Here is a 27,327-nt window from a genome sequence, read left to right on the forward strand (position 1 = left end):
ATTCAATATGGTCATGGCTGATCATCCAAAATCAGTACCCCGTTCCTGCTTTCTCCCCATATCCTTTGATTCTGTTAGCCCTAAGGGCAATATCTAACTCCCTCTTGAATACATAAAGACAAAGGAATTAATGGATATGAGAAATGGATGGGAACCGAGTATTGAGGTTTGTGATCAACCACAGTCATGTTGAATGATGGAGCGGTTACAAAGGCTTATTGCTTTTGGCATTTCCTATGGCCCAATGCATCCAAACCTTCAGTCAAAACTCACTTCCCAACTCTTGATCCAGTGATTTGTAGGTTATGGTTCTTCAAGTTCTTATTCCAGATACTTTATAAATGCATTTTTATAGAAGCATTTTTTCTGCATCCAGCACTGTTTAGCCAGTTAATTCCAGATCCCTGTCAATGACTGAGTGATTTTTTTTTCTTAGTTCCCTTCCAATTCTTCTATCAGCTAACTTTGGATATATGTTTCCTAAAACATCTCCAATACCAAGAAACTGCATTAGAAGAGTAAATAGCAACAAATATATTTACCTTCACCGAGAACAAGAATGTGCTGCATTTGGTTATCCAAAAATAGTGGCTGAGACAATATTTTATTTTTCTAAAACATTGCCAATAAAGCACTTTAGACTTTTCACATTAAAATCGTTTAATAGTGTGCATTTTGCAGACACTACAGACAAAATGTGATCACTGAAACAGAGACAACATCAGTGTCATGGTATCATTGTAACTTTAAAAAAGTCATTTAAAATCTACAGTACATTTTGTTGTACTCTAATTCCATAGCTGGTATGCAGAAAGGCTTGTACAATACAATAAAAAAGGAACATTTGGATGAATGTTCCCACATAGAAATAGCAGGAGAGAAAAAACAAAAAGCTAACTTCTCAGTGTCAATGCTTATAATTCACATGTACCTCCATTAATCACCCTACTTTATGCAAACCTATTAACATGTCCTTCCATTCCTTTCTCCCTGTCTAGTTTCCCCTTTCATTCAGAAGGAACTCAAGAAGCTATTTCCGATGAAGCAAAAGGTCCAAAAAGAAAATTAATAGATATTAGCTGAGACTTAGAGGCAGCACTTTCATCTCCGAGTCAGAAGATTGTAATTTCAAGTCTCACTCCAGAGATTTCAGCACAAAAAATGTGGATATAATAGAAAAGAATGGCAATATTATTAAGCCGATAGAGTAAGGGACTTCACCTGCCTAATATATATTCCTCAGTCAACGGTGAATATTGAAGCTGAAAGTATTTTTCCTGAATAATAATCATTAATAAAAAACAAAGGCAAGCACAAAATGCTGGAATAACTCTGTGGGACAAGCAACATCTCTGGAGAGAAGGAATGGGTGACATTTCAGGTCGAGACCCTTCTTCAGACTAATAAAAAACAAACTGCATTGGAGAATATGGGAATTCAAAATGGTGATTTCATTGCCTGATAAGGATTTTAATAGACCCAGGTTTTTAATTCATTGGGTGCATTAATATGATAAATGAAATTACTATTTAAAACAAAATCACACGATTATATAAAGATAAATATAATCTTTATATAATCAGGAGATTGTTTTTACTTGAAATAGTGATTTTATTTATCATCTTCATTAAGGCAGAAATGTAAAGATAAATATTAACTTTACATTTCTACAATGAATGCAGAAAAAAAATCAAATCTAATATATACGAAACACAAAATGCTGGAGTAACTCAGCAGGTCAAGCAGCATCTCTGAAGAACATGGATAGGTGTTTTTAGGTTTAGGATTCTTCATCAGATTGGATGGGGAGAATCCTGGAAGAGACAAAAGAATCAGGACTCTCAATCTCTGAGAGTTTCAAATTGTGAAGCTAGAGGAAGGAATGTAGGTGGAAGGAGAATGTGTTGGGGGGGGGGAGGATTAGGTGCGAGTCCGTGGAGCAAAGTGGAGAGAGCACGGTGGAGGAGGTAAATGAAATGTTGGAGGATGACGTGTTAGATGCAGAGGGAGGTGGGGGTGAAAGGTGAGGACCAGAGTAACTCTATTCCTCTTTTGGCTGGAGGGATGGGAAGCGAGAGAGTAATATGGGGCACAGATGAGACATTTCTCCCCACCCCAACAATCAGTTTGAAGAAGAATCCCAACCAAAACGCCACCTATTCATGTTCTCCAGGCATGCTGTCCATCCTGCTGAGTTACTCCAGAACTTTGTATCTTTTTTTGTAAACCAACATCTGGAGTTCCTTATTTCCAAATCTAAATTATAAATGAGTAATGAAATCCGTTTGACAAGTATAGGATTTATTAAACTATCAAGGTCTGTGATAACAACTTGCCCACATACCTGCAACATTTTAAAATAATATCAATTATCCTTCAAGAAAGAACTGCATTGTATATTGCTGTAAATTTGCAGCACCATTTATCAAAGAATATGATGTTACATAAAACATTCATAGTGTTCATGAAATATAGGTATAAAAATGTTTTAGTCACTTTTTTAAAAATAAATCACTGTACAATGCTAAACATGATGAAAGATTGGTATTTACTTTAATACCATACTTTATAATTGACACATCTTACATCAAATCAGTGTTATATTGGTACTATAGTTGAATTGATACAAACATTTTATAACATTAGAAACAAAAATATAACCAGACAATAATTAATTTTCGACGCAAAATGATCAGCACCATATTTTTGAACAATACATTCCTGACTTTCTGCAGGTATGAGGTACATTTGGTAGAATGAAGGCGATGGATCTTTACACCATCCCCATCATGGCTTTTGAAGCTTCCTCATCAACAATATTCTGACCACACAGATGGAAAATGCCAAATGGTTAGTCTCTGGACAGTGTATGTGAACCCAACATATAATCACCTCTCAGTGAACTTTACCATAATATTTATCACCGTTTCAAATAATAAATTAATAAAAAATGCAATCTTAACTGCGTTATCTATGTAATATGTTTTGACATCTTGACACAGTGATAAATCATAATGGTTTTAAAATATATCACAACGATCTTTTCCTGTGAGCAGTTTAACATTCGAACTGTAAGTAGGTTAGTTCATAATTCATTACTGAGGTCCACCTTTGTTCTTAGATCAAACTAAAATGTGAGACATTGCTTAAAATGGAAAATGAATGAGTGCAGTAAGGCAGCAGTAGCCAGAATGTGAATAGAAAATTCTTTAATTTTTCCCAATGGTTTTGTTTATAATCAGACGTCAGTAGGTGATGCAAAAGGCTGAGAATTGCTTTTGTTCTTTTTTTTCCCCAAGAAGGTAGCTTCACTCGACTGCACAGCCGAACAATCATTTTCTGCTTTTTGACTTTGCACAGACAGGACAACATCTCCCTTTCTTTTTGATTGCTTTGGAACACTTCAGAAGGGGACATTTCTCCACATAGCAGGTAATTTGGCCATTCTAGGAAACAGAAGCGACAGAATAAGCATCAGTGATAATACATCGGCAAGACCAAACATAGACTGGATGGTCATTTCGCTGTTCACCTTCGCTCAGTCAGCCTGTACCTACCTGATCCCGCAGTTGCTAAACACTTGAATTCCCCTTCCCATTCCCACACTGACCTTTCTGTCCTGTGCCTCCTTCATTTTCAGGGTGAGAAAATGCGAATGGGAGAAACAGCACTTTGTATTTTGCTTGGGCAGCTTACAGCCCAGTGGTATGAACCTAAATTTCTCAAACTTCAAGTAACCCTTGCATTCCTCCTCTCTCCATCCCTCCTCCACCAAAAATCATATGAGCTTCAAACTCGTCTGGTTGACTCTCATTGTCTGTAACTCCTTTTCATCTAGCCCCTAGTGAACAATGTGCAGGAAGGAACTGCAGATACTGGTTTAAACCAAAGATAGACACAAAGAAGGGTCGCGACCCAAAACGTCACCCATTCCTTCTCTCCAGAGATGTTGCCTGTCCCGCTGAGTTACTCCAGCTTTTTGGCTCTAGCTAACAATGGCCTGTTTCCTCTATCATCGTTACTTAATTGCATATCTTTCATTAATTTGTTCTATATCTTTCTACACCACTGTCTATATCTCTCGTTTCCCTTTCCCCTGACTCACAGTCTGAAGAAGGGTATCGACCCAAAACGTCACCCATTCCTTCTCTCCAGAGATACTTCCTATCTCGCTGAGTTACTCCAGCATTTTGTGTCTGTCTTCAGAATAAGTATCAAGGTGTGGCTGCAGCTGCAATGTTGATGTTAGCCTCTGCACTTCTTGTAGGAAAGCAGCCTTACAGTCATACATTTAAGTTACTAATTATTTTTCTTGATGGTGGGAATTTATTCATGATTATTTCTTGACCTATTTCTATCTCAAATGTATATTTAATCTAAATGTAAATTTGCAAAAATAATTCTTAAAGTTGTATTAAATAAAAATATCTTGTCTGAAAATTATGCGAGTGTGTCGGCTGGAACACGCTGTAAACCACATTGAAGTTGTGAAAGGGAGAGGGGCAATTTTTAATCGTTGATTATTCAGAATAATCAAGAGAATTTAATTATCAAATGTACCAATTGCAGAGCAATGAGATTCTTATCTGCAGCCTCAAAGCAGGCTTGTAAAGACAATAATAGTAGAAAACATTGAATAAACAAAACTAAACCATTCAGCTCCGCAGTCAAATCTGCAACTCATCCAAGGCATTCGACTTGAACCAACGTCTGAGAACAGTGAAAGGCAGCAGTTTATGCTCAATGGTGCTTTATGCTGATCTGAGTTTCACACTGATCTTCTGCCAATATTACTGCAATTTATCTTAAGAAAGCAGTAGCAATGTTTCTATATGAATAATACAATGCTATCAACCATCGTGCAAAGTCTAGCTATCAATTAGAAAGAAATGGTAAATGGAACTGAATGTGGCCAGGAGAATATAATGAGATGAAGGCAGGCAGTAATAGGAAGGGCAATAAATGTAGATACCGCATGTTCATGAAATCTGGGGAAAAAATCATAAAATACTACAAAAAAATCAATTGTTCAGGTAGCTTTTGCAGAAAGAATTAACATCTCAGGTCTGGGACCCTTCATTAAAACTGTTGTAAAAGTACCTGGTATCTTTGCTTCTGCGGTGGATTACTTGTTGAGCGAGAGGAGGGAAATAAAACATATTCTCATATTCAGAAAGACGAGGTTATGGGAAGGGGAGATTCAGCCATTACAAAGAAATCTAATGTGGAAGCAGCGATGCAGAAATGTAGAAAAGAATGGATCGCCTGGGCTTATATTCACTGGAATTTAGGATGAGAGGATCCCTTATGAAAACATACAAACTTCCTAAGGGATTGCATAGGCTAGATGCAGGAAATATGTTCCAGATGTTGGGGGAGTCCAGAACCAAAGGTCACAGTTTAAGAATAAGGGGTAGGCCATTTAAGAATAAGGGGTAGGCCATTTAGGACTGAGATGAGGAAAAACTTTTTCACCCAGAGAGTTGTGAATCTGTGGATTCTCTGCCACAGAACGCAATGGAGGCCAATTACTGGATGCTTTGAAGAGAGAGTTAGATATAGCTCTTAGTGCTAAAGGAATCAAGGGATATGGGGAGGAAGCAGGAACAGATTACTGATTTTGGATGATCAGCCTTGAGACATAGAATAAAACAGTGCGGAAACAGGCCCTCCGGCCAACATGTCCCAGCTACGCTGGTCCCGCACTTGCCCTATATCCCTCCAAACCTGTCCTATCCATGTATCTGTCTAACTGTTTCTTGAATATTGGGATAGTCCCATCCTCAACTACTTCCTCTGGCAGCTTCTTACATACATCCAACACCCTTTGTATGAAAATGTTACCTCTCAGATTCCTATTAAATCTTTTCCCCTTCACCGTAAATCTATGTCCTCTGGTCCTCGATTCCCCGACTCTGGGCAAGAGACTCTGTGCATCTACTCGATCTATTCCTCTCATGATCTTATACACCTCTATAAGATCACCCTTCATCCTCCTGCGCTCAAAGGAATAGAGCCCTTCTAGTCCTGGCAACATCCTCGTAAATCTTCTCTGAACCCTTTCTTTTTTTTCTTTTTTTTTAAAATTTTATTTTTATTAGAAGTACAGTAAATTACAATAATACACATCAGATATATCTTATTACATTTGTTGTACCACTTCGTTTTTCGAGCTTTAAAAAAGATAGAAATAAAATAAGTAAGGAAAGTGAGCAAGAATCGTGAAGGTGCAGGAAAGTGTTGGGAAAAGAAAGCCTCTTAGGGAGGAAGTTAGAGAAGGAAGTAAAGAAAGGAAATAAGACCCTAGAAAGAAAAGAAAAAAAAGGCAAAACAATCGCTCTATTGTAACACAAAACTCGCAAAAAAGGATATACCAACCGTATTTTTAAAAAAAAATTATTTTATACCCCCCGTTACCAGATCCTGGTACCATTTATATTTTAAATTACGAATGCACCTTATGCTTGTAATAGTTCCATAAATTCAGACCACGTCTTTTGGAAGTGGTCTGCTTTGCCTGCTAGGAGGAGTCTCATGTCTTCCAAGTGTAGTGTTTCGAACATGTTTGAAATCCACATTTTTATTGTTGGTATTGGAGCATTTTTCCAAAATTTGAGTATAAGCTTTTTTCCCATTATTAGCCCATAATTAAGTAAGTTCTTTTGAAACACGTTTAATTCGGGGTTACCTTCCGATATTCCAAAAATGATCCATTCTGCTTTTGGTACAAGTTTTATTTTAAATAATTTTGTGAAGATTTCAAATATTTAGTTCCAAAATTTTTGAATTTTTATACAAAAAACAAAAGAGTGTGCTATGGTAGCTTCTTGTGACTGACATTTATCACAAATGGGTGAGACATTGGGGAAAAGTTTATTTATTTTAGTTTTTGAATAATATAGTCTAATGATACATAGTACAATTAGAACTTGGAAACAAATAAAACAGAATCTAAAATTAAGAAATCTATCTCTTTTAATGCCAATAGTCAATAATCCGTCGTTTAAACCTTCAATTATAGATAAATCATTTACACAATGGGAAAGAGTGGGAATCAAAACGCTCGGAGACTTGTATGAATTAGGAAAATTATTATCATTTCAACAATTACAACTGAAATATAATTTGAAAAATAATCAATATTTTAAATATCTTCAAATCCGTGACTATCTGAAAAAATACACAAAAGACTATCATAACATGTCCCCAGACTTATTGGATGAAGCCATGAAGACAAAGGCTGAATCAGCAAATCTAATAACATACTTATACAACATTATTTTAAATATAGAAATACCTATAACTGATGGTATTAGAAGAGACTGGGAACAAGAACTAGCTATAAAAATTTCAAAAGGGAGCTGGGATAAACACTTACTATATGTGCATAAATGCTCGATCAACGTACGACATACTCTAATTCAATATAAAACATTACATAGACTATATTATTCTCTGAACCCTTTCAAGCTTGACAATATCTTCCCTATAACATGGTGCACAGAACTGAATCGATCCACATCCTGCTGCAATCTTTCACAACCATCTTCATTATCTGCAAAACCACTCACTTTTGTATCTTCAGCAAACATGCTAATCTTGCCTTGTATGTTCTCATCCAAATCATCAATGTAGATGACAAACAGTAACGGGCCCAGCACCGAACCCTGAGGCACATCACTAGTCACAGTCCTCCTGTCCGAGAAGCGACCTTCCACCATCACCCTCTACTTCCTTCCATGCAGCCAATTTGCTATCCATTCAACTATCTCTCCTTGGATCCCATGTGATCTAACCTTCCAGAGGAGCCTACCATGTGGAACCTTGTTGAATGCCTTACTGAAATGATCATATTGATGGCGGTGCTGGCTCGAAGGGCCGAATGGCTTACTCCTGCACCTATTTTCTATGTTTCTATATTTCAGAGACCAGCACACAGTGCAGGTAACACTTCAGTTGAAGAGGTCCTAGCCAAGGGACATTCCGCGTTCTCATGCTTTATATGATCATGCCATGCATCCTTTGTGCCAATCATACTTCTGATGCTTCCTAGCGACTTCCCTTTTGAGACTGGTGAATATTGGGCATCACTTTGTTTTTTTTATAGACCTACAGCATGGAACCAAGCTCTCCGGCTCAACGAGTCCACGCTGACCATTGATTACACATTCACGCTAGTTCCATGTTATCCACTTTCGCATCCACTCCCTGCACACATAGGACAATCTATAGATGCCGCTTAACCTACAAACCCCCACGTCGTCGGCATGTCGGGGGGAAACCGGAGCACCCGGCGAAAACCCATACGGTCACCGGGAGAATGTGCAAACTACACTCCGACAGCACCCGAGTATTGAACCCAGGTCTCTGGTGTTGACGCAGCAGCTCTACCAACTGCACCATTGTGTTGCACTGTAGGCAAGTATTTCGATTTCATGGCAGCAGCTGAGCTTTGAGTCCCCACTAATTTCTAGCTTCACCAAACACTATAAATATTCTTAATTGAACAACTGAATATTATCTGTACTTCTATCCATACCTTACACCAGCAGGATGTACAATCTTCCTTTTTCCAATTATCATTTTCATTCATATGATTTCCCAGTTCATCTGTGCAGCCATGTTGTTTCAGGCGTGACTCCAAATGGTCAATCTGAAGAAAAGTTGACATTACATTACATGTATATAGATTAACTAAACCTCGTAGAACTGTTATGTTGTTATCAACATCAAAGAATGGTTAGTATTAAAGTCAGTACCAAGGTTTGCAGGATTGCTGAAAATTGCTTTGTAACATTTCATGTTTCATTAATTAATGATGAAGAATGTCATCCTTGTTTGTTATATTTACTTGTTAACAGCTTGTTCTCATTGATTTCCTGCATTGTGACTCTGTGAAAGGCTAACAATGTTATAGTTAAGTAGAATCTATTAATTTCATTCGCATCAAACTGACTGAAATTAAATATTAATTAACATTATTGATTAAATTATTTTACTGACATTCCAAATTCACCTTTAGTATACTGAGGAATTCTGTTGCAAAGAAAACATGATTTAAACATGTTTCCTATTATGTAGAATGGATGTATAATTGACTTTGTACTGCGTATCTATCTTAATCCCCTCATTAGCCTTTGACCTAGGTGCTTCTCTGTGCATTTGCACATTAGACATACAGATGGCCAAATGGAAAATCACAGATGTGAGGTGACTCTTTGATTCTCCTTGAGGATATCTAATAATTGAAGTCAAATTAGGAAGCTAAAAGATATGTGGAACCTCACCATTCAGTTTTTCATCTGTGTCATGTGTTTAGTATGAGATACAGTGCAGAAACAGGCCCTTCAGCCAACTGAGTCCATGCCGACCAGCGATCACCATATACTAACAAGATCCTACACACCCAAGGGACAATTTAAAAATTTACCAAGCCAATTAACCTTCGAACCTGCATGTTTTTGGAGTGTGGGAGGAAGCCAGAGCTCCTGGAAAAAAAAACACGCAGGTCACAGAGAAAAAGTGCAAACTCCATACAGACAGCACCCATAGTCAGAAATTAACTTGGGTCTCTGGCGCAGTAAGGCAGCAACTACAATGCTAAGCCATCGTAGCGTGATCTTTTATATCTCTGCGTCAAACCATTTTGAACTCGTGGGACAAGTGATTGGTTGATGCTGACTCACTTTCCGGGTATAGAACAATCACAATTATCCAAACATACTAAAGGCAGAATTCGTAGGGCAAAGTCCCTTCCTGGTGTAAGGTCTTTTCTGAAGCGTATGAACAGATTGGGTCTAACGTACTATAAATTTTCCAATGGATGGCCCTCAATCAATACGTTCTTGATCCAACATGCACTTTCACTGTTTAATAAACCTAAGTAAGCATCATTCAATTTTAGAGCAAATATTAACGAGAAGTCATATGCCATAAGATTTTAAAAAAGCCTCGTTGGCAGCTATCTGCAGGTTATGTTTATTAAAGCAAAAATGCAAGAATCCGGAAGTTTAGACACTTGGGGATGCTCACACCTGTTTGCAGTCTTTGTAACACTGAGCTCCCCTTACTCAAGCAGGGCCAACCTTGTTGCCTCAAAAAAAATGTTGTGAGCAATTACTACATTTATGCAAAAAGTATTCACCTGAACTTGGAACCAAAGATCCTATAGCGAGCAAGATAGTCCACTTGAAGAAAAAGACGTAGTACGGTCATGGGCAGAATCATGGGTAATTTACGGCCCCATTTCTGTAACCGGCTTCCGTCTCCGCACCAAAGATCCCATAGCGGAGCAAAGATACTAGTGCGGAGACGGAAGCCGGTTACAGAAACATCCTTGAAAAAATCAAAAATCTTTGGTAAAATTCTTCTCCTCATTTTCTTTCTGCCTCACAATAAAAAGCAAAAAGATGCATAAGTTCCTTCTACAGCGTGTGGGAAGTCTGGCCCGGATCAGCACGGCTGGGATAAAGTTGCGGGGAGGTTTGCAATGTATTCTTATGTAATTTTGGCCCTTGTCTGGGCCTTGAGTCCGAAATAAAGTTTATCATCTATATACTTTTAAAATGGTTGTGTGTGTGTGTGTGTGTGTGTGTGTGTGTGTGTGTGTGTGTGTGTGTGTGTGTGTGTGTGTGTGTGTGTGTGTGTGATTTTGCCTGTGAAACATTTCTCCTCGAAAACCAGATGCCGAAACAGGAATTGCTTTACATATTTCTGTAGCGATTTTCCTTGTGATTTTAGAAATCCACTCCTCTGTACATTTGGCACATTATTTTCCCAAATTTTTATTAAAATTGTTGACCAATCTGACCTTTTTTTAAAAATCTGACCACTACCCAGCCGCTGACGTTACAATAACAGTGAATTTTTTACATCTTCATGTAGAAATATTCGTTATGATTTCAAAAATCCAATCCTCTATAAATTTGGTCAATTATTTCCCGAGATATTTACTAAAATTTATCACCAAACTGTCATTTAAAAAAAATATTAAGGTTGCCCAGCTGCTGACCTCACAATGCCTTTCCTCGTGCCCCTCACCCCGCCGCTCTGGATGAATGCAGCTGTTGTCAACGCGCATGTGCAGTTTTCCACAAGGTATGTTAGCCCAACCCTCCCCGTTCTTCCAAAGGAGCAGAAAGATCGAGAACGTTCTGCAGCAAAGATCCTACAGCTCAGCTCCACTATAGGATCTTTATTCTGCTTAATCGCGAGGTCAGAGCCCATGCAGCTTGTGAAGCCCTGCCCCTCCCATCCATCGCCCGCCCGCCCACTCAGCTGTCGGTTTCCAGAGAGTCAAGCCGGTGCTGTCTCTCTCCGTTGTTCGCAGCCCACTCACTCGCCCGGCTCCCCCCCCCCCCTCCTCTTCTCACCTCCTCCCTCTCTCTCTCCCCTCTCCTCTCTACCCGTCACAGGGGACGACCTCCTCTCGGTCCGTGTGCGCGGCCTGATCCTCTGTAACGCTGGCAAAAGCTTTAGGCAGTCCTCAGCAAAGAGCCTATAGCGCTATAGGATCTTTGGTCCTCAGATCGCTCCGGGCTCGCTCGGGCTCAAGCCACCTGCCGCCCCGCCCCACTCCTCCCTCAGCAAGCGTCCCCACTCCCCACCAAGGCCTCTCCGAAAAAGCCTCTGCGAGAGAAACAGCGAGAGAGACTCAGCTTGAACAACGCCCTAGAAGCTCTCAGAGCATCCCCCCCTCTCTCCCCCTCTCTCTCCCCCCTCCTTCTCCCTCCTCCCTCCCTTTCCCCCACCCCCCAGCCCTCCCTAAACCCCCTTCTCCCCTCCACCCATCCCCTACCTCCTTCCCTCCCCCCTCTCTCACTTTCTCCCCCTCTCTCTCCTCCTATCTCTCTCCCCTCCTACTCCACCCTCCATCTCCTCCTCCTCTCCACCCCCCTCTCCCTGTCTCTTGCCCTTTTGTCTCTGCCCCTCTCTCTCTCTCTGTGTCTCCCCATTCTCTCTGTGCCCTCACTCTCTACCCCCCCCCCCCCCCCCCCCCTCCCTCTCTAGACGCGCCTGCGAGTTGGGGGCTATGCATCAGTGGGTAGAGCGGTTATGGGGTAAAAGGAGCAAATTAATAATATTAATATAATATCAAGGGGGATGGTTAGTGTGTGTGTGGGGGTGGTTAGTGCGTAGCCGCATGCCCCCCCCCCCCCCCCGCAAGCGCGCGTTGGAGGAACAGACCCAACGCGTCTGCACTTGGTCTAGTTATATATAAAAATCTGGAGAAATATATATTGTGTGTTATATGATTATATACATCTATATCACATTCATATGTGTGTGTGTATGTGTGTTCTTTCTTACACAATCTAATCAGTTGTATGCTCTTTGAATAAAACCATTCTTAAGTTATACATCATTTTTTAATCTAGCTCAAAACAACTTTTATTTTGTTAAATACTTCATTTAGATAACCCCACCATTACAGACAGATCTCATTCCACTCTCTGGCTTTTGGGAAGACCAGACCCATTTTATTGTTGAAAAACAATTCCATAGACACAAAAAATCATTAAGGAACATTCCAAGAGTAGAGCATCTGGAATCTTCATATTGTTATTATTTTTCCATAGACCGCAATTGTGAACAGTGTGATTAGATGAATTGCAGTGTGCAAGTGTAATACAAAAATCAACTCAAACACAGAACATGAGCCATTTAAAAAGAAATGTTTTAAAAAAGACAATTAACAGAATCATAATTTGTTAACATATTAATCTTTATCAAAATGCATCAGAATTATGAATTAACAGAATTATGAATCTAACCCTATATCACACACACAAACTGTTCCCCCACAACGCTGATTACACTGCGAGAGGGATATACAAAGTCTGGTCGAGTTTACTGAAATGGCCGAAGAAAAGGCCGACGTTCCATTCCATTGCGTACCATATGTCAGCCCATTGGATTTAGCAGGAGTGGACTATCTTGCTCGCTATAGGATCTTTGCTTGGAACCAGAGGTGCACAAGATCCCTGATACTGAATTGATATCCATTCATAGCAATCTTTTCGACTCTCCAGCAACTTGTGGGAAATAAATATGCCGAGATATTGGGCTTTAGGCAATTTCATCATACTAAATCATTGTTGTGTAAACTGCTAATGCGAAATTAGAAGTTCTAAACAAACAGGATATCCTCAGTTTATGTGATTGTTGTCCTGGGATGATCCCTCTCAGGAGCATTAAAATTCCACCTCAACTCTTCAGATTGGTTAAAGTTTACTTGGCAGGTTGCATTCGCCAGCTGGCCCGGTGAGAGGGAAAACGGAGGAAGTGCCGATGTTGAGATGGGGGGAGGACTGTAGAAAATGACAATTAACTAGGGGGAAATGGAGTGGGAAGATGTAATGGAGCAGAGTGTCCTGGAATAGGCCGCACAGAAAGATGGACCGGGCGGACTACAGAAACAAGGAACTGCAGATGCTGGTTTACACAGAAGGACACAAAGTGCTGGAGTAACTCAGTGGGTCAGGCAGCATACCTGGAGAATATGGATTGGTGATGCTTCATGTAGAGTTCAGACCCAAATCGTCATCTATCCATGTTCTCCAGAGACGTTGCCTGACCCTTTGATGTACTCCAATGCTTTCTGTCCCTTAGAGAGCTGATTATGCTTGGTTACCTTTGATAATCCCAAAGCCCTGTAATCAAGCCAAGCCTCATGAATCAAGATGTATGAGCTAATTTTTCTGACTTCTCACTAGGTTTTTCCATCTTTGCAGAGGGTTGCTAATCACGACTTTCTTTTCAAAACAATTTAACAAATCAATGTGGAATGGAAATTAGTGTGAATTTTATGCAAGGTCTTGACCTGAAACGTTAATTATGTTCCTCTCTGCACTGAAGCAGCCTGACCTGCTGAAGGCTTCCAACATTTTCCATTTTTATTTTCAATTTTTTCTTTGATTTTAAAAACTATAGTGGACACATTAATTAAATTCATAACATCAGAGAACATATTATTCATGCATACCTGACAGATTTTGCGATGATTTTGTGTTTCTTTTGGAGTTACTTAATAAGGTCAAACGTGATTATCTTTTGATTGAATTCTGTTGTTAAATAATAAAATTGGGTTGCATTTATAGTTGGCATCACCATATCAGGGAAGCACAACTAGGAAAAGAAACAGGGATTTAAGTAAATCACGACAGGAAGTGTACAGTCTAAAAGTTTAATAGTTTTTAGGTGTTTTTAAGTGTCTCCTTAATGCAGGTATCTCTCATCTCTCAGCACCTAGCCTTTCCTCCAGTCTTTCCATCATCTTTGGGAACTTTTGTTGCTGTTTATTAACATGAGGACCAAAATTGTGCCAATGAAAGTCAAAGAAGCCATTATGAAACTGAGAAACAAGAATAAAACTTTTAGAGACATCAGCCAAACCTTAGGCTTACCAAAATCAACTGTTTAGAACATCATTAAGAAGAAAGAGAACATGGGTGAGCTTGATAATTTCAATAAGCAAAGGGACTGGCAGGCCAAGGAAGACCTCCACAGTTGATGACAGAAGAATTCTCTCTATAATAAAGTAAAAATCCCCAAACATCTGTCTGACAGATCATAAACACTCTTCAGGAGACAGGTGTGGATTTGTCAATGACCACTGTCAGCAGAAGACTTCATGAACAGAAATACAGAAGCTACACTGTAAGATGCAAACCACCGGTTAGCCGCAAAAATAGGTTGGCCAGGTTACAGTTTGCCAAGAAGTTCTTAAAAGAGCAACCACAGTTCTGGAAAAAGGTCTTGTGGACAGATGAGACGAAGGTTAACTTATATCAGAGTGATGGCAAGAGCAAAGTATTGAGGAGAGAGGGAACTGCCCAAGATCCAAAGCTAACCACCTAATCTGTGAAACACAATGGTGGGGGTATTATAGCATGGGTATGTATGGCTGCTGAAGGCACTGGCTCACTTATCTTCATTGATGATACAACTGCTGATGGTAGTAGCATAATGAATTCTAAAGTGTAGTAGCATAATGAATTATTGAGCCAATCACCTGATCTGAACCCAATTGAGCATGCCTTTAATATGCTGAAGAGAAAACTGAAGGATATTAGCCCCCAAAACAAGCATAAGCTAAAGATGGCTGCAATACAGGCCTGGCAGAGCATCACCAGAGAAGACACCCAGCAACTGGTGATGTCCATGAATCGCAGATTTCAGCAGTCAATGCATTCAAAAGACATGCAACAAAATACTAAACATGACTACTTTCATTTACATGACATTGCTGTGTCCCAAACATTATGGTGCCCTGTAATGGGGGAACTATGTATAAACACTGCTGTAATTTATACATGGTAAAACCAAAATGTATAAAAATGGCCTTTATTAAAATCTGACAATGTGCCCTTTAACTACATGTGATTTTTTTCTATTACAAATCTCAAATTGTGGAGTACAGAGGCAAATAAATAAATGATGGGTCTTTGTCCCAAACATTATGGAGTGCACTGTATCCTATTGAGGGCGGCACGTTGGCGCAGTGGTGGAGTTGCTGCCTTATAGCTCTTGCAGCGCCGGAGACCCGGGTTCGATCCCGACTACGGGTGTCTTTAGGAGTTTGTACGTTCTCTCCGTGACTGCATGGGTTTTCTCAGAGATCTTGGATTTCCTCCCACAATCCAAACACATACAGGTTTGTAGGTTAATTGGCTTGGTAAATGTATAAATTGTCCTTAGTGCGTGTAGGATAGTGTTAATATGAGTGGATCGCTAGTCGGCGCGGACCCAGTGGGCCGGAGGGACTGTTTTCACGCTGTATCTCCAAACTAAACTAAACATCACTTGTGCGAGGTTATAAATGTATCTCAGAGACAGAGAGTGAGCTGGTTTGTCCATTCCATTGTCATGGAATAAAATTGGTCTTTGATGATGACTTAAACCAGTCAATAGTGGATCATTTAAAACTGTGCTTGATTTTCTCTTCCATTAATTTCTCTTTAAATTGACTTTGCCTATTGAAACATTAAAGAAATCAACACATTTCTCAGTGTATTCCTGACATTACGATATCAGACTAACTTACGCTAATTGATTACGGTTCAAGGAAATTTAAGTATATTGAAATAACAAGGAAAGCTGAAAATATTAAGAACCCTGACTGTAAAATCATTTGATTATATAATTCATAAGCTATGAAAAATATATGAGAATGCTTCTTCTCCAACCATTTTGGGAAAATAAAATCAGTAACCTGATTGCAGGATTTGCGTGGCTGCTTAAAGAATCGTATAATATTTTGATCCATTCTTTGCAATCGAATAACAATGACGAGTTTACAATGGTTTTCTTGTCAGCATCAAAGAGAACGGTGTTAACCTTAAAAAAATGGATCAAATTAAGCTTCAGCAAACTGTCTGGAGTGATTAAATGGCTATCAAGCAGTACAGCACAGGAATAGGCTCTTCAGCCCACCATATCTGTGCTGAATATGATGCCAAGGTAAACTGATTTCATGTGCCTGCACATGATCCATATCCTCCCATTCTCTGCATATCCATGTGCCTCTCTCAAAGCCTCTTAAACACTGCTGTTGTATATGCCTCCACCAGCACTCCTGGCAGCACATTCCAAGCACTCCATCTGTGTAAAAATAACCTGGTCCACAAATCTTCTTTAAACTTTGGCACTTCCACCTTACAGCCTTGCTCTCTATTCTTTGATTTTTCAGTCACTCGGAAAAAGGTTTTGTCTGAGATGGCAAACCTTATCTTTCATAATTGTATAGACATGAATCAGGTCTCCCCTCACCTCCAGCGTTCCAGAGAAAAACAATCCAAGTCTGTCCAACCTCTCCCTGTAGTTAATACCCTCTGTGCATCTGTGACATCCGATAACAGAGGTGCATCAATCCAACTGAGTAGCCACTCAGATGCAACAATTCTCGCATATAACAAACCAAGAAGTGGAAACTATATTATATTTTACCATTTTGCATGAAATTGAAGAAGGAACAGCCGTAGGTTTAAAGTAAATGTTAATATGTCATTGTCTTTAAGAGTCACAGTGTTAGACTGCACAGAAACATGCCCTACAGCCAAACCTGCCACCTCCACTACCAAACACATACGCAGTTCCCATGTGGAATTGCTGCCAACTGCAGGTACCTCTCCAAGTATATTTTAACTAATGCCAATAAAAGTGGGATGTCTCAGGACCGTTCAATGGTAGGTGTTCGAATAACCTCCTCATTCACATTTCTAGCTGTTGCATGGGTTGTGATTTTATTTGATGTGCATCTAATGTGGAAATTACATCAGGTGGGCAAAGGAGAATTTATGCCAGAAAGGTCTGGTCAAAATTCTAGAGGAGCATGATTCAATTGGGAAAAAAGGTCAATATTAGTATAATTTAGTTTTAGTTTAGAGATACAGCGCGGAAACAGGCCCTTCGGACCACCGGGTCCGTGCCGACCAGCGATCCCCACATATTAACACTATCCTACACACACAAAGGACATTTTGTTTTACATTTACCAAGCCAATTAACCTACAAACCTGTACGTCTTGGGAGTGTGGGATGAAATCAAAGATCTCTGAGAAAACCCACGCAGGCTGCGGGGAGAACGTAAAACTCCGTACAGACAGCACCTGTGGTCGAGATCAAACCCCGGTCTCCGGCGCTGCAAGCGCTGTAAGGTAGCACTCTACCGCTGCGCCACCGTGCCGCACATTCCAATGCAGAGGATAAATAAAGTAATTTTCCAATGTGAAGCTGAAAACGCACCACTTTGCTGTAAAATCTGCAATCTACAATGACTTAACCTTCAATGACTATCCTGTTAATATTCTTATCATTGGTCAACAGGTATATGGGATTACATGGGGGTTACAGATTTCCCAGTGAGAGAGGGTGGCTGTGATTTTATTGTGAGCCATTTTGTAGTTGTCTCATATCAATCAAAGTTTAGAGATACAGCATGGAAACAAGCCGTTCAGCCTACCAAGTCCGTGTTGATCTATGATCTAGTACACTAGCTCTGTCCTATACATTAGGGACAATTTACAGAAGCCAATTAATCTACAAACCTATGCGTCTTTGGAATGTGGGAAGAAGCCGGAGCACCCGAAGGGAACCCACGCAGTCAGTCACAGAGTGAATGCACAAATTCTGTAGACAGCACCCGTAGTCAGGATCGAACCCAGGTCTCTGCCGCTATAAGGCAGCAAATCTCTGCTGCGCCGCTGTGCCGCCTTAAGTAAAGGAATTGCATACATTAGCTGTTCCATCTGATGTGTGAGTAAGCAACTAATTCAGGCCTGTGTCCGTATCCAGACTGCACTCATGAAACCTTCATCCCTCAGCAATCTGCTACACCAAATCCATGTGTGCCACTTTGAAATATCAATGGATATCATTTTTGTATTAAAAGTTATCTGCAGACAAAAAAAACAATACTTTGTGTTTATACATCATCCTGACTTGGAAATATGTTACTGGTCCTTCATCATTACTGGATCTAATTCCTGCAATGTCCTTCCGATCAGTATTGTTGGATACCTTCACTAGAAGAACTGCAGTGATTCAAGATAACACCTCACACAACCTTCTCAAACGCAATTAGCGATGATGAATAACTATTAGCCTTGCCAGTTATTCCCAAACTCTCTCCCAAAAAAGAAAAAAAATTCTACAAACTAAATATCATGCAGGTTTTTTAGGCTGTTTTTTAGACAGTCAAAGTTGATGTTGCCACAAACAAAAATTGAAAGAAAGCCAAGAGTCCCCCCTGCATCAAAGCTTGCACTTTAAATAAACATGAACAAAATATATGAACTAGTCAGGCAGCATCCGCAGAGGGAATGAATAGGAAAAGTTTCGGGCCAGAATTGTTCTTCAGACCCAACCCAAAAACATTGCCTGTGCATTCCCTCCATAAATACTGTGTGATCTGTTGAATTTCTCCAGCACTTTTGTGTTTGGCTCAAGATTCCAGCATCTGCAGTTCCTCGTGTCTCCAAAACACATTAGCTGCTTATTCATCTCATGTAGGTTTTGTGAGATTATGCTTTGTTTGTTTGCATAAAAGTCACAGCCGTTTGCCGTACTTCATTACCAAAGCACAGGCCATTTGAGGATTTTCAGAAACATGGTGGAGTTCTGCATAAATAGAAGTGCTGCAGACATGAAATAAAACTGGAAGTGAATGTAGTTCCGCTACTCCTGGGGTTTCAAATATAGCATATGGAGTGAAGGTACAGATAGTGATTAATTGTGTTACATAAAAGGCTTTTCTGAATATAGAGAATCTAAAGCGTTGCAGTTGAAAGACTGTTATTTTGCTATGACTACTCCATTGAATTAATTTAACCCGAGGGAAATGGTTTATCATGCTTCAGACCCTTGAGGTTGATTAGCATTCTTTATGGCATTTTGACACATTTAGTCTAGACAATATGGCGAGGCAATTAAAAAGTTAATAAAGCATGGGGATATTGCCAGAACAGTGGAATTACAGTTTTACTAGGGTTATGTTTAAAGCTATGCAATGCAATGCAATTATTAAGCTACATCTGGGGTATTGTGTGCAGCTTTGATTGCTACACCTAAAAATGACTATTTTAGGATGATGGATGATGTGAAAAGTAAAACAAGCAGATAAGAGCAAAAAGAATGTTATTGGAAAACAGTGATGAGAAAATATTGAAGGGTCATAATCTCTTTAAAATAATTTAGTTATTGTAATTAACCATTATAACCTTACAGTTAAGACAACATTTAAAATCAGATATCAAGGTTATAAATTGACACACTAATGTACATTTTTATTTAATGATTGAAGAACATAAGAAACCAACTTGCAGGTGGAATAGAAGAGTGACCAAATCAACAAATTAGCAAGTTGTCAGAGCACGTTGGGAGTTTTAGCTAGACACACGGAACTGAAAATATAGGCTTACAAAAAAATACACAAAGTGCTGAAGTTACTTAGTTTCTCCAGCAGTTTGTGTCTTTTTGGGGGAATATTTGGTCCTGCTTATAACACAGCAGTAGCTAAATTTCTTTCTCTTGATCTTCAATTTTCTCATGTTTGTATAACAGCAGGAGCTAATTTTTCTTTTCAAGTTTTTATTTAATTAAAAAGTGAAGGTGACACAAAGCCTCAAACATTACTGTGGTCAAAATTCTATTTTTCTCCAAATAACATGCCAATATTTTACATGGAATATGTGGAATATACACTTTATTCTGAAAAAAAACCCAACACATGCAAAAAAACCCCCACATTATTAAGAAAAAAACATTTTCAAGTTCAATATTTAAATGGGCCTTTGAAGGGATATTAAATTGTTGTATCACCTGAGATAATAATTCAATACTAGTGATGATAATAAGCTGATTTAAAGTGCCGTGTCCTTTGCATATTCTAAAGAATACAACTAAAGAAATTAGATTACATTTGTAAAGTGAAACTACCCCTAGTTTGATATATTTGGCACAAACAAGTTTTCTACAGAAATCCTATTAAAAATTGTCAGGTTAAAGTTTGATATATTCTAGTTCAATATTACTGGAAACATATTTTTAATTTTATAAAGCTATGAATAGTGCAAAAACTAAATTATTGTGTATCATTTGGATTTGTCTGGTTAATAGTAAACATTAACAGAAAATAAAATGAATTAATGTGAATGTAAATAAGAAAACTAAGAAAACTACCAGCCATAGTAAAGTATTATCATTGCAGAATCAGATGTTCAAATTATTCAAAAAAATATGTATATTAATGTTTGGATTAAACTACAAGGAAAAGTAGATGAGACTCAGACTCATTCACATTGTGAATTCACCTGAACTGGAGCATTTAATATTTATTATGCCTTTTCAATATTTTCTCATCACTCATTCACAATTTTCATTTGGAATAATTCTTATTGCTCTTCCCTGCTTGCTTCACCCCTTTTCAGTTCCCTCTATTTGTCTGATTTCTCTTTTATAGCACAACAACCAAAACTGTGCGCAAGATCCCAAATTTAGCTTGATCATTGCATTGCGTTATTTCAAGTATAACCTTGCTTGTACAGTCAGTAGATTATTAGTTGAAGAACCTCGACCGAAATTTTAACATAAAAGTATGGGTTACTAATTCAGCATAATAGCAAAAGAATATTAGTGAAGTGGTGTTTGGATGAGATGTCAAACCGAAAATCATCTGCCCCCTCAGGTAAATATAAAAGATCAGAAGCTACATGAAGAAATTAATGGAGTAGGCAAACGGACAGAAAACAGAATCCAATACAGAGAAGTGTAAGCTAATTCAAGCAAGAGAAAGGAATAGCCCATTAGAAATGGAAAGGTGCAGAGAACAGGGGGATTTTAGAGAGCATGCCCCCCCCCCCCCCACCCCCACCCAAGTAGATAAAGTGATTAAGAATGCTTATGCAATGCTTCCTTTTCCCACTATGGTATAGAGTGCAAAAGAGAGCAAGTCATATTCCAATTGTATAAAACATTTGTTTGGCCACAGCTGAACTGCAGTGCACTATTTTGCTCTTCATGGATTAGGTAGGTTAAACAGCATGGACTTACTTCAGTATTCGGTGACATAGAGATAATTTAATTTGTTAAAGTATTAACAAAGAATTGATTTTTAAAAATCATTCAGAGGTGTTTTTAGTTTAGTTTAGTCTAGAGATACAGCATGGAAACAATCTCTTTGGCCCACCAAGTTTGTCTTAACCAAAGTATACTAAGTTCTATCCTGCACACTAGGGACAATTTACAGAAGCAAATTATCATTTAAACCTTCACTGGAACATCCAGAGAAATCCAAGCAGCGACAGGGAGAACGTGCAAACTCCATACAGGGAGCACCCTTAGTCAGGATCGAACATGGGCCTGTGGTGCTATGAGACATCAACTCTACTGCTGCGCCACTGTGCCGTCCAGTAGATATCTGGAACCAACTGCCAAAGAGTGTGATGGAGATAGTATCCCTCGCCATATTTAAAGTAGTATCTGGACGATCACTGAAAAGCCATAACCTAGTAATAGAGTTATAGAGTCAGTCCGGAAAAAGGGGCTTCGGCACGACTTGTCCTTGCCGACCAAGCTAGTCCCAATACCTTGTGTTTGGCCCATATCCCTCTTAACCTTTACTATCCATGTACCCATCCAAAAGTCTTTTAAGTGTTGTTATGGTACCTGCCTCAACTACTTCCTCTGGAAGCTCGTTCCATCTTGCCACTACCCTCTGTACGAATATAGGAAATAAACCTGCAGGAATACAGACTAAGGCTTGGAAACTGGAATTAAACTGATATTCATTTTTCAACTACTGATGAACCAATGTGTCAATGGCATCCCCTATGCCATAAAATAAGTATAATTTCTATGATCATATGGTATTACTTCAACGATTCTATTACATTATTTTGAATTAAGTAGGGGAAATGTCCCCAATACTCAATACTTATCCATCAGCCAGCAAATTGCCATGATCAGATTGCTATTTTTATGACTTTAATGTGTGTATTTTGGTTGCTGTATCTCACATTTACTACAACGGCAATTCCTTAAGGGTGAATAATTAGCAATGAAGCACTTTGGAACAGTTAAATATTATGAAAAGCAGTACACCACTCAATTTGCATCAACTAGCTTTAATTTCCAGGGCTATGCCCAATGCAGGGAAAGAGGAAAACCGGGAGCATTTCCCAGCTAAACATGTGGGACTTTCACATCTTATACTTTTCTACTACTCAACCATTCATTCAACAACTCCAATTAATTAATCAATTTATTAATTTAGTCATGCGTGGGTATGCTATTCACAGCAGGCATGGTTATGCTAAACAGAACTCACATGGAGATTAAATCCCTTACTATTCATCAAATGAAGACTCTTGTGTGCAGAAAGCAACTGCACAATTTTGAAATTATGAGCAACACTAAAATCCATTGAAAATCTATAAATTTAAAAAATGTTATGTTGGTCCTTGTTTTTCAAGTTCCGTGGTCTCCACGTCAAGCATAACAAAGCCTGCCGTGCGTTTCTTATCCCAGGTGACACAAAAACTGCTGGAGTCATAAATAGAGAGAAAGAATGTCTAAGGAGAGCAGGACACAAATCAGCTGGAAAACTGGTCAAAGTGGTGGCAGATGGAATTTAATCCAGACAAGTGTTAGGTAATGCAAGTTCGGAAGTCTAATTCTGGTGGAACATGTAGAGTAAATGGCAGGAACTTCTACAGTGTTGATCTACAGGGAGAGCTTGGGGTGCAAGTCTGAAGCTCCTTGAAAATAATGATAGATGGATAGGATAGTGCAGAAGGCATTTTGCATGATTGCCTTCATAAGCCAAGACATTGAGTATAAGGAGATAGGCACAGATGCTGGAGTAACTCAATGGGTCTGGTAGCATCTCTGGAGAAAATGGATAGATGACATTTTGGGCCTCATCACCTATCCATTTTCTGCAGTGATGTTACCTGACCCACTGAGTATTTTGTGTCCATCTTTGGTATAAACCAGCATCTGCAGTTCCTTTTTATTTAATTGAGTATAAGATAACACCATGTTAGAGGTGTACAAAACATTGAGCAACCCACACATGGAGTACTGTGTACAGTTCTGTTTACCACAATGCTACAGGAAGGATGTGATAGCAATAAAGATTGAACAGGAAAGATTGGCTGGGATGTTGCCTGGAATAGAGGGCAAACCTTATAAGGGATAGTCTGAGTTTATTTTTCACTGGATTTGATTCAGGCTGAATAAAATAGTAAGGTGTGTGGATAAGGTATATAATCAGAATCTTTTTCCCAGTCAGGAGAGTCAAGAACCAAAGGGCGTAAAGGCAAAGATTAAAAGTCCCAACTAAAGGTGAAGGGAGAAATATGAAGAAGTTCCGAGAGTTAGGATTTTCACATAGAGGGTGATAGTTATCTGGAACAAGCTGCCGGAGGAGGTGATGGTGGCAGATACAATTATAATGCATAAAAGGTGTTTGTACATCTTGAACAGGGAAGGCATAAATACAGGCCTAATGCAGACAAATTGGATTATTTTAGACAGGCATCATGGTTGGTCTTAATGAGGTGGGCTAAAGAGGTACATTTCTGTGCTGTTCAATTCTACGATTCAGGCTATGCTTCGTCATGTTTTAATGTTCAAACAGTACAGGCTAACAGTTGTTGCCTGGAAGAAAACATAGAAATTCAAACATTTTTGCAGGCTGCTCAGCCCAACCAATCTGGAAGTAACTCCGAATGAGTCATGAAGCACCTTGGAACTGTGAATGTCCCTACAGTTACGCATGCATCCTGCTATTTACTGAAGGGGACTCCTGCAACATGTTATACAATTTCCCCTCTGCCTCCCTGAGGAAGTGAAGCCTTCCTTAGTTAGTACTGCTGCAAAGTCAGGGCCAAACTATTCCTTGGTGAACAGTATACTCAGTTGCCGTGGTAACAGTAAATAGAATCTTGATTTCTGCGAAGTCGTAACATTTCCATAGCATCCAAATGTTCCCACTTTAAGTTTTATTTCCTCACTTCCTTTTAAGGTTCATTAGCCATCACAGTTTTATTTTGTTTCATTATTTCCCCCAGCACCATATTTGAACAAGCTGCCAGGATGAATTAAGTTCAAAGAAGATGTGCGAAGCATGTTTTATTTTACACAGTGTCTTGAATGCACTGCTGGGGTTGGCAGTTAAAGCAGATACAACAGCGATATTTAAGAGATTTATGGATATGAACATGGATATGCAGGAAATGGAGGGATACGGATGATGTGCAAGCAGATGAAAGTTGGTTTTGGCATCATGTTCAGCACAGACATCGTGGGCCAAAGGGAATATTCCTGTGCTACACTGCTCTATCTTTATTCTATGTTCTGACAGATGCATTAGTAACCTAGAACAGACAACAATTAATGCTGTTAAAATCTTTACTGGAGTCAACACTGTAAAATTAGATTCAAATACACTTTGGGGTGGATGGGGGGGTGATTTAAATTTTTATCCATACTTCCACTTCCTATTATCCAGATCTTATAGGAAATGATAATGTCTGAACACCTGCTGCATATATTGGGGTATTTTCATGTGACAGGAACAGAATTAGGCCATTCAGCCCATCAAGTCTACTCCACCTTCAATCATGGCAGACCTCTCCCTCCTAACCTCCCTCTTAAGTCTAGACAAAACTTATTTCTACTCACAAGCGTTCTTGAGGTCCTCTGAGGGAGCGCTGAATGTATGTATTTATGTATGTATTGTTAGATCTATGTACCACTGTTTGTAGCACGTTAGTACCTGCACTGATGTAAAGCACTTTGGTCAACAAGAGTTGTTTTTAAATGTGCTATAGAAATAAAATTGACTTGACTTGACTAACCCCATTCTCCTGCCTTCTCTCCGTAACCCCTGACACCTGTACTAAACAAGAATCTATCTTCCTCTGCCTTAAAAATATCTATAGAATATCTAAAGAATAAGGGGTAGACTGAGATGAGTAAAAGCTTTTTCACCCAGAGAGATGTGAATCTGTGGAATTCTCTGCCACTTAAGGCAGTGGCGACCAATTCAAAGGATGTTTTCAAGAGAGTTAGATTTAGCTCTTAGGGCTAAGGGAATCAAGGGAAATGGGGGGAAAAGCCAGAACGGGGTACTGATTTTGGATGATCAGCCATGATCATATTGAATGGCAGTGCTGGCTCAAAAGGGCCGAATGGCCTACTCCTGCACCTATTTTCTATGTTTCTATAGACTTGACCTCCACAGCTGTCTGTGGCCGCGAAGTCCACAGATTCACCACCTGACTAAAGAAATTCGTCTTCATCTCCTTCCAAAAAGAGCATCCTTTAATTCTGAGGCTACAACCTCTGGTCCTAGACTCTCCCATGTGGAAATATCCTCTCCACATCCACTCTATCCAGGTCTTTCACTATTCGGTAAGTTTCAACGAGGTCCCCCCTAATCTTTCTAAACTCCAGCAAGTACAGGTCCATAGAGTCATAGATTAATAGAATGATACAGTGTGGAAGCAGGCCCTTCAGCCCAATTTGCCCACATTGGTCAACACGTCCCAGCTACACTAGTCTGACCTGCCTGCACTTGATCCATATCCCTCCAAACTTGTCCTATTCATGTACCTGTGCAACTGTTTCGCAAACGTTGGGGTAGTCCCAGCCTCAACTACCTCCTCTGGCAACTTGTTCCATATACCCATCAACCTTTGTGTGAAAAAGACACCCCACAGATTCCTATTAAATCTTTTCCCTTCTCCTTGAAACTATGTCCTCTGGTCCTTGATCCCCCTACTCTGGGCAAGAGATTCTGTGCAGTTACCTGATCTATTCATCTCATGATTTAATACTCAAGGTCCAGTGTCGTCAAACGCTCATTTTATTCCCTATTGGTGTCGTCAGGTGGCTAAATTGAGGTCCTTCCTCAGCAAAATACTTACCTCCCAGAATAAGATGTCACACAATGGTCTGGGCTTAACCATGAGTTTTGTACCTGGACATTTCTAAATTTACTGACAAAGTAAAAGCACTTTTGGTTATTGTCCATACCTGGTTACGAAGGGAGATGATCGTCTTTTGCACATCAGACATAAAACTGTTGAAATCCTGAGGGGTCTCATGATCAGTGGGAAAAACTGTCGAGTTTACAAATTCACCGAAGTCTCGAGTATATCTAGCATTCATAAAGAGTTCATCTTATAAGATATAGTGAAACATTTTCAAACAAAAGGTACAGCATTTTTTGTGATTAGCAAATTCTTCAAACATTCACAGTTCTTAAAATAAATACAGGATCTCAAAGGAATTAACAGAATAAAACATAAATAATGATTTCCCCTGAGCATCTCCAACTCAAGTGTGTACACGTTGACTTTGATATAATCGGCAACAGGATAAGATTTTTTAAGTCTGAGTTTTTTCTGATTACCTAAACAATTTGTACCTACAACTTGGATTCTTTAGCACCTGAACTCTACATGCTGTGCTACTCAATTTCAATCAAAATCATTATAGAAAATCATTACTGAATGAAATCCCTGGTTTTCCTTCAGGCTCCTCGATGCATTTCATGTACTGTTGTGTGGAGAAGCCTGTAGCAACATAATGTCATAAGTGATAAGAGTAGAATCAGGCCATTCGGCCCATCAAGTCTACTCCGCCATTCAATCATGGCTGATCGATCTCTCCCTCCTAACCCCATTCTCCAGACTTCTCCCCTCAACCTCTGACACCTGTATTAATATCCACTGACTTGGCCTCCACAGCCTTCTGTGGCAAAGAATTCCACAGATTCACCACCCTCTGACTAAAGAATTCACCACTCTCTGACTAAAG

The 27,327-nt window shown here is 39.4% G+C and overlaps 1 protein-coding gene across 1 annotated transcript in view; it reads right to left on the reverse strand.

Annotated features, from left to right (window-relative positions):
• Window positions 1–642: 642 nt before the first annotated feature.
• Window positions 643–27,327, reverse strand: part of pxdnl (peroxidasin like) — a 498,663-nt gene continuing 471,978 nt past the window's right edge. The window contains exons 20-22 of the mRNA XM_033020388.1: window positions 26,542–26,665; window positions 8,540–8,653; window positions 643–3,446 (exon numbers count right to left, since the gene is read on the reverse strand). Of these exons, the coding sequence (XP_032876279.1) occupies window positions 3,333–3,446; window positions 8,540–8,653; window positions 26,542–26,665 (352 nt within the window). The 3' untranslated portion in view covers window positions 643–3,332. The remainder of the gene's footprint in view (window positions 3,447–8,539; window positions 8,654–26,541; window positions 26,666–27,327) is intronic.

This window comes from Amblyraja radiata, chromosome 4 (genome assembly GCF_010909765.2).
Source record: "Amblyraja radiata isolate CabotCenter1 chromosome 4, sAmbRad1.1.pri, whole genome shotgun sequence".
In the NCBI taxonomy this organism is placed as follows: domain Eukaryota; kingdom Metazoa; phylum Chordata; class Chondrichthyes; order Rajiformes; family Rajidae; genus Amblyraja; species Amblyraja radiata.